Genomic DNA, 15078 nt, shown 5'->3' on the forward strand with positions numbered 1-15078 from the left:
CAAAGATCAAGATCAGGTAACAAAACAAAACAAAGATCAAGATCAGGCAACATAAAAGACACAGCAGCAGAAAATAAGATTTTAGAACTTACGTATGCTTCACAAAGAAATAGAAATCAATCCTAAAGTTAGCTAAGAAGAGACTGACAGTAGCAATAAGTGGGAACAAGTATTGAATCGACAAGTGGAGATATAAAGAGCAGAATAATTCTCGGCAGTAGTGAATGGCAGTCCATAAAGCAGGAAAGAAAAAGTGAAGCTGAACTATAAAATTAGCGAAAATAGAAGTCTGATATAAGAAGAATATCTAATATACTCTTAGATATTTGCATTTAAAATTTTTCTAGCTCTTAAAAATGTAATTGAGTGAGCTTAAGTTTGGGCTAATGACATACACTTTCCATAATCTAAAAACATCATTCTCTTTATAAATTAAGACTTTTAAGGGGGAGAATATGTTTCTGGCAATTTTTTTCATGTTTCATTGAAACACAAGCTAAATTTGCCACTCTTTACTTTGTCTTAACTAGGCATTCATCCACCTCCTAAAAAAAAACACAAATAAGGAGGGGCCGGCCACATGGCATAGTACTTAAGTTCACACGCTCCACTTAGACAGCCAGGGTTCACAGGCCCAGATCCCAAGTGGGGACCTAGCACCATTTGTCAGGCCACGCTGTGGTGTTATCCCACATAAAGTAGAGGAAGATTGGCACAGATGTTAACTCAGGGACAATCTTCCTCAAGCAAAAAAGAGGAAGATTGGCAACAGATGTTAGCTTGGAGCAATCTTCCTCACCAAAAAAAAAAAAAAAAACCCACAAAAATGGAGAAAGAGATGGGCAGAAACCATTTATCTTCTCTCAGAGGCTGTACTGAAGCGGACAAAACATCAAATTCCTCAACAGAGGAGGAGAAGATAGTTGACACGCAAGGATTTCTCTCATCACCACCCCCACATGACACTTGACCTCCAAAACTAATCATTGGGTGTAATAAAAACAAGCAGGCCATGAATATAAACATTTACTATGTGCCTATTCAATGAATGATAAAAGCCAGAGATAAATACCAAAGAGATAACTCCTGCCTTCAGAGTGTTTAAAAAGAAGGAAGAAGGATAAGCAAAAGAAGTACATGCAATATATATTCTGCATGCTTTGACGGCAGACATAAAATTGAGGAAATGGGCATTCCCTCCTTTGTTGAAAAGCTTCACAGAGGAGGTAATGCTTCCTCCCAGTTTTGAAAGTTAGCAAGTATTTAGAAGCAAAAAGGAAGGCATTCCAGCCAGAACGAACGGTAAGCAGAGCAGGAATATCACAGTGTGCTTAGAGAGCATTGTTAACTGTGATTAACTGCCAAGAGCAGTGTTAACTGCCAAGCTGCAGGGTGACGTATAGAAGCAGCGAGAAGAAGCTGAGTGACAAAGAGGCACCCTTCACTGAGCCAGGGCAAACCAGAAGAGGCAAGGGTTTTCAAGAAAGGTCCTGTTTGATCGCCCATCCTGGAAGTGCTATCCAGGAAACATGTGGAGAGAATTCAGAGTTTGAGGCATAGTTCTGTGACACTAGCATACGTAGCAGAAGCATGCAAGTAGATAAAATCATCCAGGAAAAGACAAAGAGTAAGCGAGATTAAGAGTAATTTAGACAACAACAAAGAACACATAGATACAGAGATTAGATTGGTGGTTACTAAAGGGGAAGTGGGGAGGGAGGAGGGCCAAAGGGGTGACAGGGCGCATGTGTACAGTGATTGATGGTAATTCGTCTTTGGGTGGTAAACATAATGCAGTCTACACAGAAATCAAATATAATGATGTAAACCTAACATTTATATAATGTTATAAACTAATGTTACCTCAATTAAAAAAGAAAAAAGAAAAAAAGAGTAATGTGGTGATGAAGTAGTAGAGACAGCATGTTGACTATCCTTTTGATGACCTTGGGGCAAAAGGAAAAAGAGGATGGTTACTAGAGGAGGAAGCTGTGTCAAGGGAGGACTAGGTAACGAAGTCTTACACATGTGTACATGTAAATCCGTCAAAGAGATGACTGGTGAAAATACAGGAAGGAAATTGAGATGCAGCAGCATCCTAGAGAATAAAGAAAACATTTGTTTCAAGAACCTGAGGCAAGGGATCACCAGTGGATGCTATAACCATGAGGTGAAACAAGATATCCCATGATACCCCAAGATCCCTCTGGGTTGCAACTGGATAGCGATCCTTCCACAATGGAGGGATCCAAGCTGTCACCACCTGAATCAAGTGATCAAACTTTGTATCATAAAAAGGCAGAATACCCTGGACATTTGATGTTTCCAGATGTAATGAGACATGAAGTACACAGCATCCCCTACACGATTTTCTTACCAAAAATACCTAACATGAATGTATTTAAAACATTTAGACCTAAATTGCAGCATATAAGAAATGCAAGGCATGGAAGAACATGTTAAAAGATGCCATAAAAAGGCAATAAAAACAGTCCAGAAGATGAGGCACTCTATAAGACAACTAGTACAGTCTTTCCAACATGTCAATGTCATTTAAAAAGAGGAGAAAACTGTTCTCTTCTCAGAAGACACAATACACAAACGCAGTTATTGACTAGATCCTGTTTTGAACAAATCAATTCTTAAGGACATTTTTTGGAGATAATTGGAAAAATTTGAATATGAACTGAGCATTACATAATATTAAGGAATTACTGTTCATTTTGTTAAATATGATCATTGTAATATGTTTTATACGAAAATGTTTTATAGGAAAGTTTTTGAGAGATACAAACTGAAGAAGTTATGCATGAAACATCATGAAATCTATAATTTCAGGTGAAATGTGTGGCAAAATGCTAACAATTATTAGATATAGATGATGGGTAAATGAGTGTGAATTTTACTTTTCTACCTTTCTGTATGTTTGAAAATTTTCATAATAAAACTTGGTGAAGGCAGGATGATTCTCAAACAGGCAAAGGCCGGTCTCTTCATCTCAGGCTAGAAGAAACGAGCTAAGAGTGAGACCAGACACAAACAACTTTCCAAGAATAAGGACATTCAAATAGTTCAGAACCTCACATTTAATTGCGACATGAGGCAAGACTGATTTCTGGAGAGAAAGTGGTGAGAAGATTTGAGGGTACATAATGCGGAGTAAGACAAAGGCCTCCATGAAATGTCCTAGCTCTGTCACTTACAGGCAAGGAGACCTTGAGGGGGAAAAAATTTACTAATAACCTTGAGTCTCACTTTCCACATTTATAAGATGAGGAAGGTATTCATATACACAGCAAGCCTCACATAGTTGGTACAAGGATAAAAATGAGACTTAATAAAAGACACCTTTATTAGGCATACAATATAATAATATACAACATAAGCAGATACTGTTATTGGTTTTAGGAATGTAAAATTAATAAGACTTTTCAGGAGCTACAGTGAAGGAGCAGGTAGACAAAAAATGTTGTAACACATCAGGTCAAACATAAGACAGAGGTATAAACTAACTATATCGGGAGCTGTTTAAATACCAGGAAACGGAAAATGTTTGGTCAGATGCTGATAGGGAAGAGAGAAAGGTGAACCAGCACCACATAGAAGGAAGGTTGATCAGCAGTGAAAGACAAGGGTTGGGCTTCCCAGGACAAGTAAGTAGAAAGTGCTGGCAGGACAGTAGTTGAGGTAATATTCAGAGGGTAGAAGGTGAACATGACCTCACCACAGTGCCTGGGTTGGAGAGGGAAGTCGGTGGATTCAGTCATTCATTCATTCAACATTCAAAACATATTTATTAAGAACTTAATAAAGGTCGAGGTCAGTTCTAGGTACTGGCAACAACAGTGAATGAGACCAGCTACCTGTGCTCATAAACCTTACATTACATTTCACTATTGTGCAAATAGTAAAAGAGGGGACAGACGTATTCAATATTCATTCAATATCTAAGTACCTATTAAAGTTCCAGGCACTGTTCCAGGCACCTGGAGTACAGCAATGAGGAAAACATACCAAAACCCCTGCCCTCGTGGAGCTTAGATTCGGAGAGAAGACAAACATATAAACCAGAAAGCAGACAGTGGTAAGTACACAGAAGAAATATCACACAGGAAGATGTGCCACAGTGACAGGCAGGGCCAGCTGGCTCAGATTGGCTGGACAGAGAAAGGCTCCCTGAGAAGCACCATCTGAGCTGTGACCTCAGTGACAAGAAGGATGCAGTTAGTCATGTGACAATCTGGGGACAGAGCATGCCAGGCAGGAATGGCAAACGTGAAGGTCCTGGGATGAATATAAGACTGCTGTGTCTCAAGGACCAAACAAAATTACCACTGCGGCAGAGTGAAGGAGACTTGTCTGCTGTGAAATCAGAGATGAGACAGAGGGCAGATTATGTATGGCCTTTCATAGCCACAGGAGGGAGTTTGGGTTTTACTCTAAACTTTCTGTCTAAGTGTAAAGGAAAGGCATTAGAGGGGTATAAGGGAGGAATGGGGTGATTTGATGTGACTTCTATGGGTGGAATAAATTTTAGAAGAGCAGAAATGGAGGAGGGGGACTAGGAGTAAAAAGAGTGGTTGACAGGGCAAAGTCTAGACTACGTGTGGTAGACAGAACAATGCCCCCCGCCCCGCCCCAAACATGTCCACATCCTAATTCCAGGAACATGTTTCCTTACATGGTAAAAGGGACTTTACAGATGTTAAGGATCTTGAGATGGCGAGATTATCCAAGTGGGCCCAATGTAATCACAAGGGGCCTTAGAAGAGGGAGCCAGGATGATCAGATTCTGTAGGAGGAGAAATGATGACTGAAGTAAGAGGCTGGAGTGATGCAAGGAAGGGGTCATGAGTCTAGGAATGCGGAAAGGGAAGGAAACAGTTTCTCTCTTAGAGCCTCTAGAAGGACCCAGCCCTGCTGGCACCGTGAGACTTATGGCCCCAGAAATGTAAGGTAGTAAACCTGTTTTGTTTTATGCAACTAAGGCAGTGGTATTTTGTTACAGCAGCAATAGGAAATGAATACACAATGCCAAAAAAGGATAATAAAGAGGAATGGCCAAGATAGGAGGAATCAGAAGTTGGGGTTAGAGACTGACACATTTGAGTTTACAGTTCCTTATATGACAGTCCACCCAGATGATAAGCCCAAAGTCCTTGTCCACAGTGTAATTTACTAAAGTAGAATAGGGGTGAAAGTTGTTGGAACTGAAGAGGTCAAAGGAGTCATTTTATTATAGGTCACCAGTATAGAATACTGAGAGCACAGGTGAATGAAGTAGAAGCAATCAAATGCCAATGTCCTCTATGGAGGAGCAAAAGTAACTAGAAATTGGTAGGATATCAGTGAAAATGGAGAGAAGATACTATAACTGTGCAGAACAAAACCCAAATGAGAAAGGAGTTTTGCATAAAAACAATTTGGAAATGGCTGTGTGAAACTAGAAAAATGCCAATACCATCACTGACTCCTGATATAAGGGGTTGAAGAACTCGAACTTCACAGGCAAAGGTGACACGAAAATAAAAACAAAGGGCTGGAAGGAAAACCAGCAGACTGTGGCATCACAGAAGCAAACAAGAAAGAACATGGTGGACAGTGTCAAGTGCCACATAAACGTCAAGATAGAATCAAAACATGTCCACTGAATTTGGTGAGTGGTGGAGACAGAAGCCAAATTATATCACATTAGGAAGTGATTGCAAGGTGAAACTGAGATAGAAAGTAAGGGCAGCTCCTGTGTGTGAAATAAGCTAGAGGGGAATGGATTTAAGAAGGGTGTTAGCAAAATTAAAGACACCTGACGTGTAAACGTCAATGAGAAAGACCCCCTTGAGAGGGAAAGACTGAAAATACAGTTTGTGAAATAAAGAGAGAGGTCATCCACCAAGACTTGAGAGGAGGGGTTCAGAGTCGGGGGGAAGAAGTGGAAACTGTGAAAAGAGTAGAGGATTGACATAGTCAGCAAGAACATGTGGAAAAGGATTTCTGTGCTGGGTATACCCTGTTGTGAGATTTTCCCTAGCACCAGTCAGGTGTCGGTGTTCAGGCACCAAGAAAGCAGATGGCTGATTTTGCCTGGGCTGTGTATGACAAATAGGTGAAAGGAAGTTTATAGTTTTGACAAGAGAATAACTAAAGTGATGGTCATTAGTCTAAGCTGGATAAGAAAGTGACTGAAGACAGGAAGAGGCTGATGGGAAATTGATGGGTCAATGTGCTGAAGATCCAGAGAGAATAGTGAGCAGATTGAAAAGAGAGGAGATGGCTGGCTAATTTAAGGTGACTGCCTGAATTGATCACTTTAGAGGGAGAAAAGTTTTTCAAACAACAAGAAAACCCAGGATGTGACTATATGAGTGAATGGTTGGGGTGAAGGAGAGGAAAAGATTATTGGAGCTGTGATGGTCAAGGAGAGGTTATTCATAACACCATAAAAGTCATCTAAGATAGTAGGAGCACCAGGGGTAGAAAGGGAGACACTGAGTCAGAGGGTAAACTCTCAATGACTGAAGAATGACAGGTGATCGGAAGATAAGAGCATCAAAGAAATCTTCAATTCCAGGCAGATAAAAGCTTAACCAATCATAAATGGTTTAAGTTATCAAAAGCTCTGGCTCTAGACTAAGATCTGGGCAAAACTGGAACTATTCCTTATCTCTTTTTCATCACTTTCTCAAGACTGCTGAAAACCATCATAGTAGAAATAAGTTAACAGGGAGGGTGTGCAGAAAACAGTTAACACTGCAAGCTTGAGATTGCTGTATTTAGAAAGGCCTGCATTCAACGTTGGCCCATGGCTGGCATCTAGAACTTGGATTTGGGGAGGGTTACTATCACCCTCACTGATAAAAGTGGACAAACTATTTGTACAATGTGCTTTATGCTGAACACCTGCATTCCGTCTGAGAGTGGAATTTGGATAAATGCTGTGCCTAAAAGACCAGCCCGCAGTAAAAATCTGGGTGCTGAGTCTCTAATGAGGTTCTCTGATAGACAGCATTTCACATGTGTTGTCATAACTCACTGCTGGGGTAATTTAAGTGTGACTTCACCGGGAGAGGACTCCACGAGCTTGTGCCTAGTTTCTCCTGAACATCTCCCTCTCTCCTTTTCCCACTGCTGATTTTGCTTTGTATCCTTTTGCTGTAATAATCTTAGCCATGAGTATGACAATATCCTGAGTCCTACGAGTCCTCCTAGTGCATCTTCGAACCTAACATTCTTGGAAACCCCTGACACACATGAGTTTTTGTCTTTGCTGGAAACTGTTGTTAATAAGCAATAAGCAATGCCAATAACATCAGCATTTTACTGTTAAATGTTCTGAATATGTTCTTGTGTTTATAGGTTTCATATACAAATTAAGTTCACAGTTCACTACACCAATTCTTCAGGAAAAAGACATGAGGAAAAGCCACATAAGTAGTACAGCTCTTCATCACAAAAGTCTTAGAATATATTCCTGCCGTCCTGAGCACTATGATTTAGAACATGAACTTCCCAGATTGGAATCCTAGCCCTGCTGTGTATCACTAGGCAAGTTAATATGTCTGGCCTCAGTTCCTTCATCTGTAAAATTAGAAAAGTAATAGTATCTATCTCAAAGGGAGTTGTAAGGATTAAATGAATTCATTTATAAAGTACTTAGAACAACGCATGGCATGTAGTGCTATATATTATTATCTCACATTCAAACTCCAGATTTTTATATTTTTGCGGCTTGAATTGTATTGATAGTATTACCTCAACATATCAGCTCTGTTAAGTTTTCTAAAATATAAGACTTATTAAAAAATTTAAGCTACAAATAAAAACTAAACTATAAAATACAGAAAGATTTTGGTCTCAAATGACAGAATTGAAATTATATCTTGGGAGCAAATCCTACTTTAACATAAAAGCTTCTTTCAATACAAGAACATAAGAATGAAATCTAAAACAAAAACCATCACTTCATCACTCATGTAATCTTTCTGAGAATGACTCAAGTGTATGCCTCATCTCTCGAAAATTCCAGAGAGTGGACATAGAACAAAAGGTGGAGCTGGAGTCAGAGCAACTGCAGTGCAGGAAAATGAAGACCATATACAATAACCACAGAGGCCCTAGTCAACACCAGGCAACTATTTTTTCCTGCCTAGAACTATTTTTATACTTAATTTACTAATATCCACCTTACAAGATAGCCTATCCCTCCCCTCCCCACATTTAAAAAATGTCTAGTGTGTTATGACTGAATTATAAAGTGTGCGCTGCGAGACTTCATTGATTCAGTGGTCTTCCAGGTTCTAATCCCACAGTTCACCCAAGTCTGCACTCTCAGAAAAAAAAGAAGGACCAAGGTAGAGAGACACTACCAACCAGCCACACCTATAAAATCCCTGTCTTATTCAAGTTTGATTAAAGAAAAGCTTCTAAGCGACCACTGTGCAACCAGAAAATGAGATAAAGAATTATATTAAAGTTGTCAAATTCTAGATTTTCAGTTATTAAACACAGAGGAGTAATGACATGTACTTAGTCATAGTAATAAGTAATCCATTACTAACTTCTATGATATGGGTCTCTGGGACTTTGACCTCAAACCTGCCAGGATTTCAGAGCCACTGATGACAGGGAACCTGATGTCTCATTTGAACCACACTCCATGTGGCTGGTTTCGTCTATCCAGATGGCTGAGGCCATCACTGGCAGAAGTGCTTGCATGGATAACAGATCACTGGCGACACAACTAATTAGGAGAATACTGAAATCTAGGCCAAGAACGGTGCCTGTTGAGGCTCAATTCACATGGTAAATTATGATTGGCATTCCCCTGAAAACAAGCTAAATTAAACTAAATCATTTTACCTCTCTGTTAACATACTCTCTAAGAAAATATTATACCAGATGAAAAATCTCTTTTCTAGGTAAGAAGTCAAATTCCCAAAGCATTTTGAATAGTGAATAAATTCAAACTTACCATTGCAAATATACTAACAGTTGGTTTCTTTTCTTTCTTCTCATCTTTTTTACTGAAAAACATAGCAATAGAATTACACAAAACTTTAAAATTTATATAAATTCTTAAATCACCAAATTAATGTAGGACTTATATTTAATAACACCTAGCACAAAGACACATATCTACAATATATTATTCAGTAAAAATAAAAGGTTAATAAATATGATCCCATTTATGAAGTTTAAATATAAATATGTTTACATGTATCTTAGAAATCCACACATGTGGTTATCACTGGATGTTAAGATTTCTATCAAAATATTTTCTTCCTTGAGCCTTTGGTATTTCCTAATTTTCTATGATGAATACTCACACAGACACACAACTGTTAGGATTAGAAAAAAAATTATATTAAAAAGAGCTTCCTGTTTTTAGTCTAATTACAAAATCATTCATGCTCTCCAGAGTTAATCCCTTGAACTATCATTGGAGACATTCTATCTATCTACTACCTAGATATTATCCTCACACATTCCCTTTACTAATGGAGAGTAGTGGCAATCAGATGCTGGACATAAACTAACCTAGAAGAAAGGTGCTTAAATTACTTTCTATGAGCAAATCTAATTTTGAAAGGATGTCTGGACCACTATGGCAATAAATGCAATCTAGAAAAACTACCATCAAAAAAGATAGCCTGTAAACCGTCAAAAAGCTGTCTTCAGGCATAAGAAGGTCAATAGTTATTTTGAGCCCAGATTCAAATAAATGTGTAACCTGGCTTCCACTCTATGTAACTGCCACCTACAACATGAGAGCAAACCAACCACAAGCAGCTTTGGCATCTGCATTTTTACATATACAAAAGAAAGAATATTTCAGAGAAGAATTGCATTATTTTTCCACAGATTTTCAAGTTCAAAAAGGAATTAATCTTTGTCTTTGTTCTTTACACTAAATGAGGTCAAAGAGTTGAAGAGACTTCTGAAGAAAAAAATCCAGAATTTACCCCATATTTGGCTTTGGAGTGCTGATAGATGGACATAAAAACACACAAAATACACAAATATAACTCTTCAGATTTGGTCCCACCCTAGTCCCAGTAAAGGCATGCTTTCAGTATCCCCGGAACCAGGATGAGAGGGGCAAAATAGCCAAACATAATTGAGTTTTGTTTTATTTTTAATTCTTTCGTTTTCTAAAACTGCCACTAGTGTGGAGAATTTATAATGTTCTAGGCGCTGACTGAGTAAACACTACCTATGCGTGACCTCATTTAATCTTATCTTAATCTCTGTGAGGCAGGCATATTTTGGTCCCTTTAGAGATGAGAAAACTGCAGGTGAGAAGAGTTAACTGACTTGTCCAAGGTCACGCAGCTAGAACAAAGTCAAGGTTTAAACTGAAAAGACTATCCCCTAAACACCAAGAAATTCGGTGCAACCTTGGACTTCTGAGATACTGCCTTGCATGGAAATGCACTTCCACACTGACTCTTCACCCTACTAGATTACTTGTTTATCCCCATCTCCTCAAAACACAGTGCTCACAAAAAGCAAGTCACTTATCAAACCTCATTTTAATGAGGAATGTTTACAAATACAGATATTTCAAATGGTACTATTATCCAAGCATTATACCTATTAGCAAAGCCACATGCTTCTTCATAATTCCAAATCAGAATATATAGTTTTTTTTAAAAAACCCAAACTCATAGAAAAAAAGATCAGATTTGTGGTTACCAAATGGGGAAGGGGAGGCAATTGGAGAAAGGTGGCCCAAAGGTACAAACTTCCAGTTATAAGATAAACAAGTACTAGGGATGTAATGTACAGCATGATGACTATAGTTAACGTGCTATACGATATATAAAAAAAGTTATTAAGACAGTAGATCCGAAGACTTCTCATCACAAGGAAAAGTTTTTCTTTTTTTTTTTTCCCCCTTTTATTGAATCTATGTGAAATGATGGATGTTAACTAATCTTATTGTGGTGATCGTTTCACAGTATATGTAAGTCAAACCATTATGCCATACATGGGAAACTTATACAGTGCTAGATATCAATTATATCTCAATAAAACTGGAGGAAAAAATATATAGTTTTATTAAGAAAATATTTAAAAAATCAATGATGACAAGCACAGTTTAATAATAACTACTTAACTAAAAGAATGATTTCTAGTTTGAAATAAAGTTTGTAGGCCATGATAAGAACCAATAACAAAACAAAGGGATATGCAGGCTCAAACAAATTCCTCTACCATTTCCCTCCACCCACCCTCTATACTTCTTACCCCAATATCATTAAGTGGCTGTGTCATAAGCACATAGTTCTTTAAGGTACCAAGTTGAAAAAAGTTAAAAACAAAAAAGGAAATATCTACCTTCCACTCTATGAAGTCCTTTTTTGGTTTATATGAAAAATTTTTATTATGAAAATTTTCAAATAAACAGAAAAATAAAGAATAGTAATAATGATTACCCATATAAAATTCACCTAACCTCAATAATTGTTAACATTTTGACCATATTTCTTTATCTACACAAAGAAGTATATATTATCATTGTTAATATTTTGAACAATTTGAAAGTTAAAATATCATGGCACTTCCCATGTTTTCTTACCATTATCACATCTAAGAAAATTAATAGCAATTGGGATATCATCTAATATCTGATACACATTCAAGTTTCCCAAGAACGTTTTCTATAGGTTTTTCTTTTTTTGAACTCATGTAACCAAGTTTCATGCATTAAATTTGGTAGTTTTGTCTCTTTAGTCTCTTTTTTTTCTTTTATCTAGAAGTCCTTCTGCAACACCCTCAACATTGACTCTTTGTAGGAAGAAGAACCAATGTCTCATAGAATGTCCCACATCTTGGATAGTCTGTTTCAAACTAAGACCAAATTGAGATGTGCAGTATAAAATATACAGATTTGAGGACTTAGTGCAAAAAAGGAAATGTAAACTATCTCACCAATAATTCTACTTACATGTCTAAATGATAACATTTTGGATACACTGGGCTCCTTAAAATATATTTTCAAAATTAATTTCACCTGTTTCTTTTTACTTTTCTTAATATTGCTACCAGAAAATTAATAATGATAAACGTGGCTCACATTATATTTCTACTGGACAGCATCAGTCTAGAAGCTTGGTTGGATTCAGACTAAAGGTTTTTGCAAACATACTTCCTAGCTGTCACTAACTTCCTAGGTGGTGTCATGTCACTAACACAGTCTATTCTACCATGAGTGATGCCAGGTCTGATCACTTGGTTAAGGTTGCTAACTGCAAAATCTCTCTCCTAGAAAACCACACTTTCCTTTCTCCTATTAGTAAGAATTTTGGATAATATTTAGTTACAACTCTTCTCTGAGTGGTTTAGGATCCATTAACAATCCTTTCCTGAATCAATTATAACAATGCAGGTTCCAATATGATAGCTGGCATTTTTCTGTAAAGCATGTTTCTGTATTCTCTCCACCTCTCCCATCACTTAAGTTTTCCTCCTCCTCCCAAAGTTTTAGTAAGGATTTATGAATTGCGCTGTATTCAGTATTTCACAATCAAGTACAGTCGTTATTCTTTTTGATGCTCAAATTTTCCTCAGACTTGACCAGTGGAAACCCCTTCAAGTCAGCTCCTGTGTCTTTTTGACAATTCCATTAAACTCCACTTGCTTATTTTCAGGTACCACAAGATACTCCAGGCTCACTTTGTATTTTCTTGGCCCCAGACATGGTTGGAATTAGCCATTTCTCTCTGCAGTGTGGATTCCATTTAGTGGAGGAATGGTATTTAGAAACCATGATCTGGCACTAAGCATGCTCATCGCTACTGTCCCTTTCAGTGGACTGAACTATTAAAAATATCAGGAGTTTAGGGCCCGCCCAGTGGCGTAGTGGTTAAGTTTGCACGCTCAAGCCACACTGTGGTGCCGTCCCACATATAAAATAGAGGAAGATGTGCACAGATGTTAGCTCAGTGACAATCTTCCTCAAGCAAAAAGAGGAAGACTGGCAAACAGATGTTAGCTCAAGGGCAATCTTCCTCACCAAAAAATTAAATAAATAAAACTTTTTAAAAAAGGAGTTCATATTGAAGTTTCCAATTCAAATTTAACATTTTTTAAAAACTTATTTGACGTCTACTTTGTATTTCTTATCTCTACACTGCAAACCTTGGTTTCTAATAATATTAATATATTTACTAATTTGTTTTATTTTACAATTTATATTAGTTTACTACTAACAATGAACCTACTGTGTGAAGTTTAAAATTCCCTATGTAGACACTGCATTGTTATCAAAATTTACTTAAAATAATTATTTTCCCTATGTGGTTACATTACCACTTCTATATGCAATCAGCATCATTTCATACCATGCCAGCTTCTTTGGTACTGAGGTCTTTTATCAGAATTTCTTCTACAAGAGCTCCAGATTATTTATCAATTAATAAAAATTAACACATAACGGTAGTTTGGGCCTGCTGTCCCATCTGCCATGCCACTGACTTACAATGTTTACGTGGCTGTTTTACCAGAAGCAAGAGATGGACCACTGAGCAGACAACAAGTAGCATATGGTCCAAGCGCCCGGGCAATCAACTTCGCTTGTAAAGCCAGAAGTTTATAAAACACAGAAAGGGACGTGAGCATTGGCCTGTCTGCGGCCGGAAGCTGAGGGAGAAGCTCACCACGGAGGGAGGATGCAAACGCTGTGCTCAACTCAGCTAGCGAACTTCTACATAGCAACCACTTGCGTTTCAGATAAGAGTCAAAATCTTCATCGTCAACAACTCTTCGTTTATTTCGGAGCTGGAGGCTAGAAACAAATCAGCCAAATCTCTCAAGCCACGTAAAGTATGAAAGCGAAACAAACTGGCTACCTTTCTTCGTTAATTTTCAAGAAGTTCTTCTTCCCCCTTCTTCTATTGCGGCCTCCTTCAAGATCCATCGTGACCTGAGGAGAAACCATAGCCCATTAGCCAACTGAATGATCTGCAGGAGGCAGAGGTGAAACTGAGCTTTACTGCCCCGCGGAGCCCGGCGAGAGTAAGGCGGCCCGCCCTGATGCTCTAGCTGCTCAGGCTGCGAAGGTCGCCGGAGGGACTTGCCAGCACGCCGAGCCCCCAGCCTGTCCGCGCGACCCGAGGTGGATGGCGGCGTTGTGCTCTGACTTGGCCTGGCGCCGCTGCGCCTCTCCCTCTCGGCTCCCCTCGCCGCGGGCGAGGCTCCCACCGTCCAGCCCCGGGGGATGCGAGACGGCCTGCCCGCGCCGCGCTGGTTCTACGCGATCGCGGCGATGCAATTCAGCCGAAAACGCTGGGCTGGGGGTGCTCCAGGAGCTCCCCGAGTGAGACTACGTCTCGCCCAACTTGGTCCCCAGGGACTTGCCGATCGGACTCTCCCCTCCCTCCCCTCCGAAACCCTTCCCTCACAGGGACCAAGCTCAGGAATTGGAGAGGCCGACCGTTCCTGAGAAGTGTCCCTTCGTACTCCCCTACCTCGGGCTTTCCCCGAGGCGTCCACCAAGACGAGGATTTTGGAAGAAGAGCTTCAGACTTGAGCGGAAAGACCCGGCGGATGCAAACAGCTCCTTGACTTTGACGCTGGTGGAGGCGGTGATCGAATGCGCCCAGTCTTCCTGTAGATAAGGGAGCGAGGCAGGAGTGTGCAGCCCACACCCTGGCGCTCTTCTGCCCAGCCAATCAGCCTGGCCAGTCGGGATTACTCTCGGCCCCGCTCTATTGAAGGCTGATTGCAGGACAAGTTACAAAACAGGTTGGAATTCCAATAGGAATGCCCTCGCTCCTTTTGTCCCTCAGCTAAAAGACAAGTAGAGAAACATTATCAGCTGAATCATCCAGGACACTTAGATTTTTAGTGATGTCTGTACATGTCCACGTAAGTCTCCATATCCACAGAAGTATGTCTATGTAGATATGCAATTGGCTTCCTGGGTCTGGAGTGGATAAAGGAAACTTTCTTTGGCATCGCGTCTAATACCGTTAATAAAATAACCTCGGACCTCGCCCATTCTGTGGTTAAAATGAGTTCAACTTCCCTCCTAGAAGCACCTTTAAAAAGGCCAGGTGAAATATTTCTGCAAGAATC

General features: G+C 39.3%; 1 protein-coding gene across 2 annotated transcripts in view; it reads right to left on the reverse strand.

Annotated features, from left to right (window-relative positions):
• ABCB1 (ATP binding cassette subfamily B member 1) overlaps positions 1-14657 on the reverse strand; it is an 88222-nt gene extending 73565 nt beyond the window's left edge. Inside the window, exons 1-3 of one of the 2 annotated variants that reach the window (XM_046668811.1) lie at positions 14469-14657; positions 13851-13924; positions 8969-9020 (exon numbers count right to left, since the gene is read on the reverse strand). In XM_046668811.1, the coding sequence (XP_046524767.1) occupies positions 8969-9020; positions 13851-13918 (120 nt within the window). In that variant the 5' untranslated portion in view covers positions 13919-13924; positions 14469-14657. Of the gene's footprint in view, positions 1-8968; positions 9021-13658; positions 13719-13850; positions 13925-14468 lie in introns of those variants that run through there. The other variant, XM_046668812.1, reaches the window with a different exon arrangement.
• Positions 14658-15078: the final 421 nt, after the last annotated feature.

The sequence above is a fragment of the Equus quagga genome, chromosome 8, assembly GCF_021613505.1.
Source record: "Equus quagga isolate Etosha38 chromosome 8, UCLA_HA_Equagga_1.0, whole genome shotgun sequence".
In the NCBI taxonomy this organism is placed as follows: Eukaryota; Metazoa; Chordata; class Mammalia; order Perissodactyla; family Equidae; genus Equus; species Equus quagga.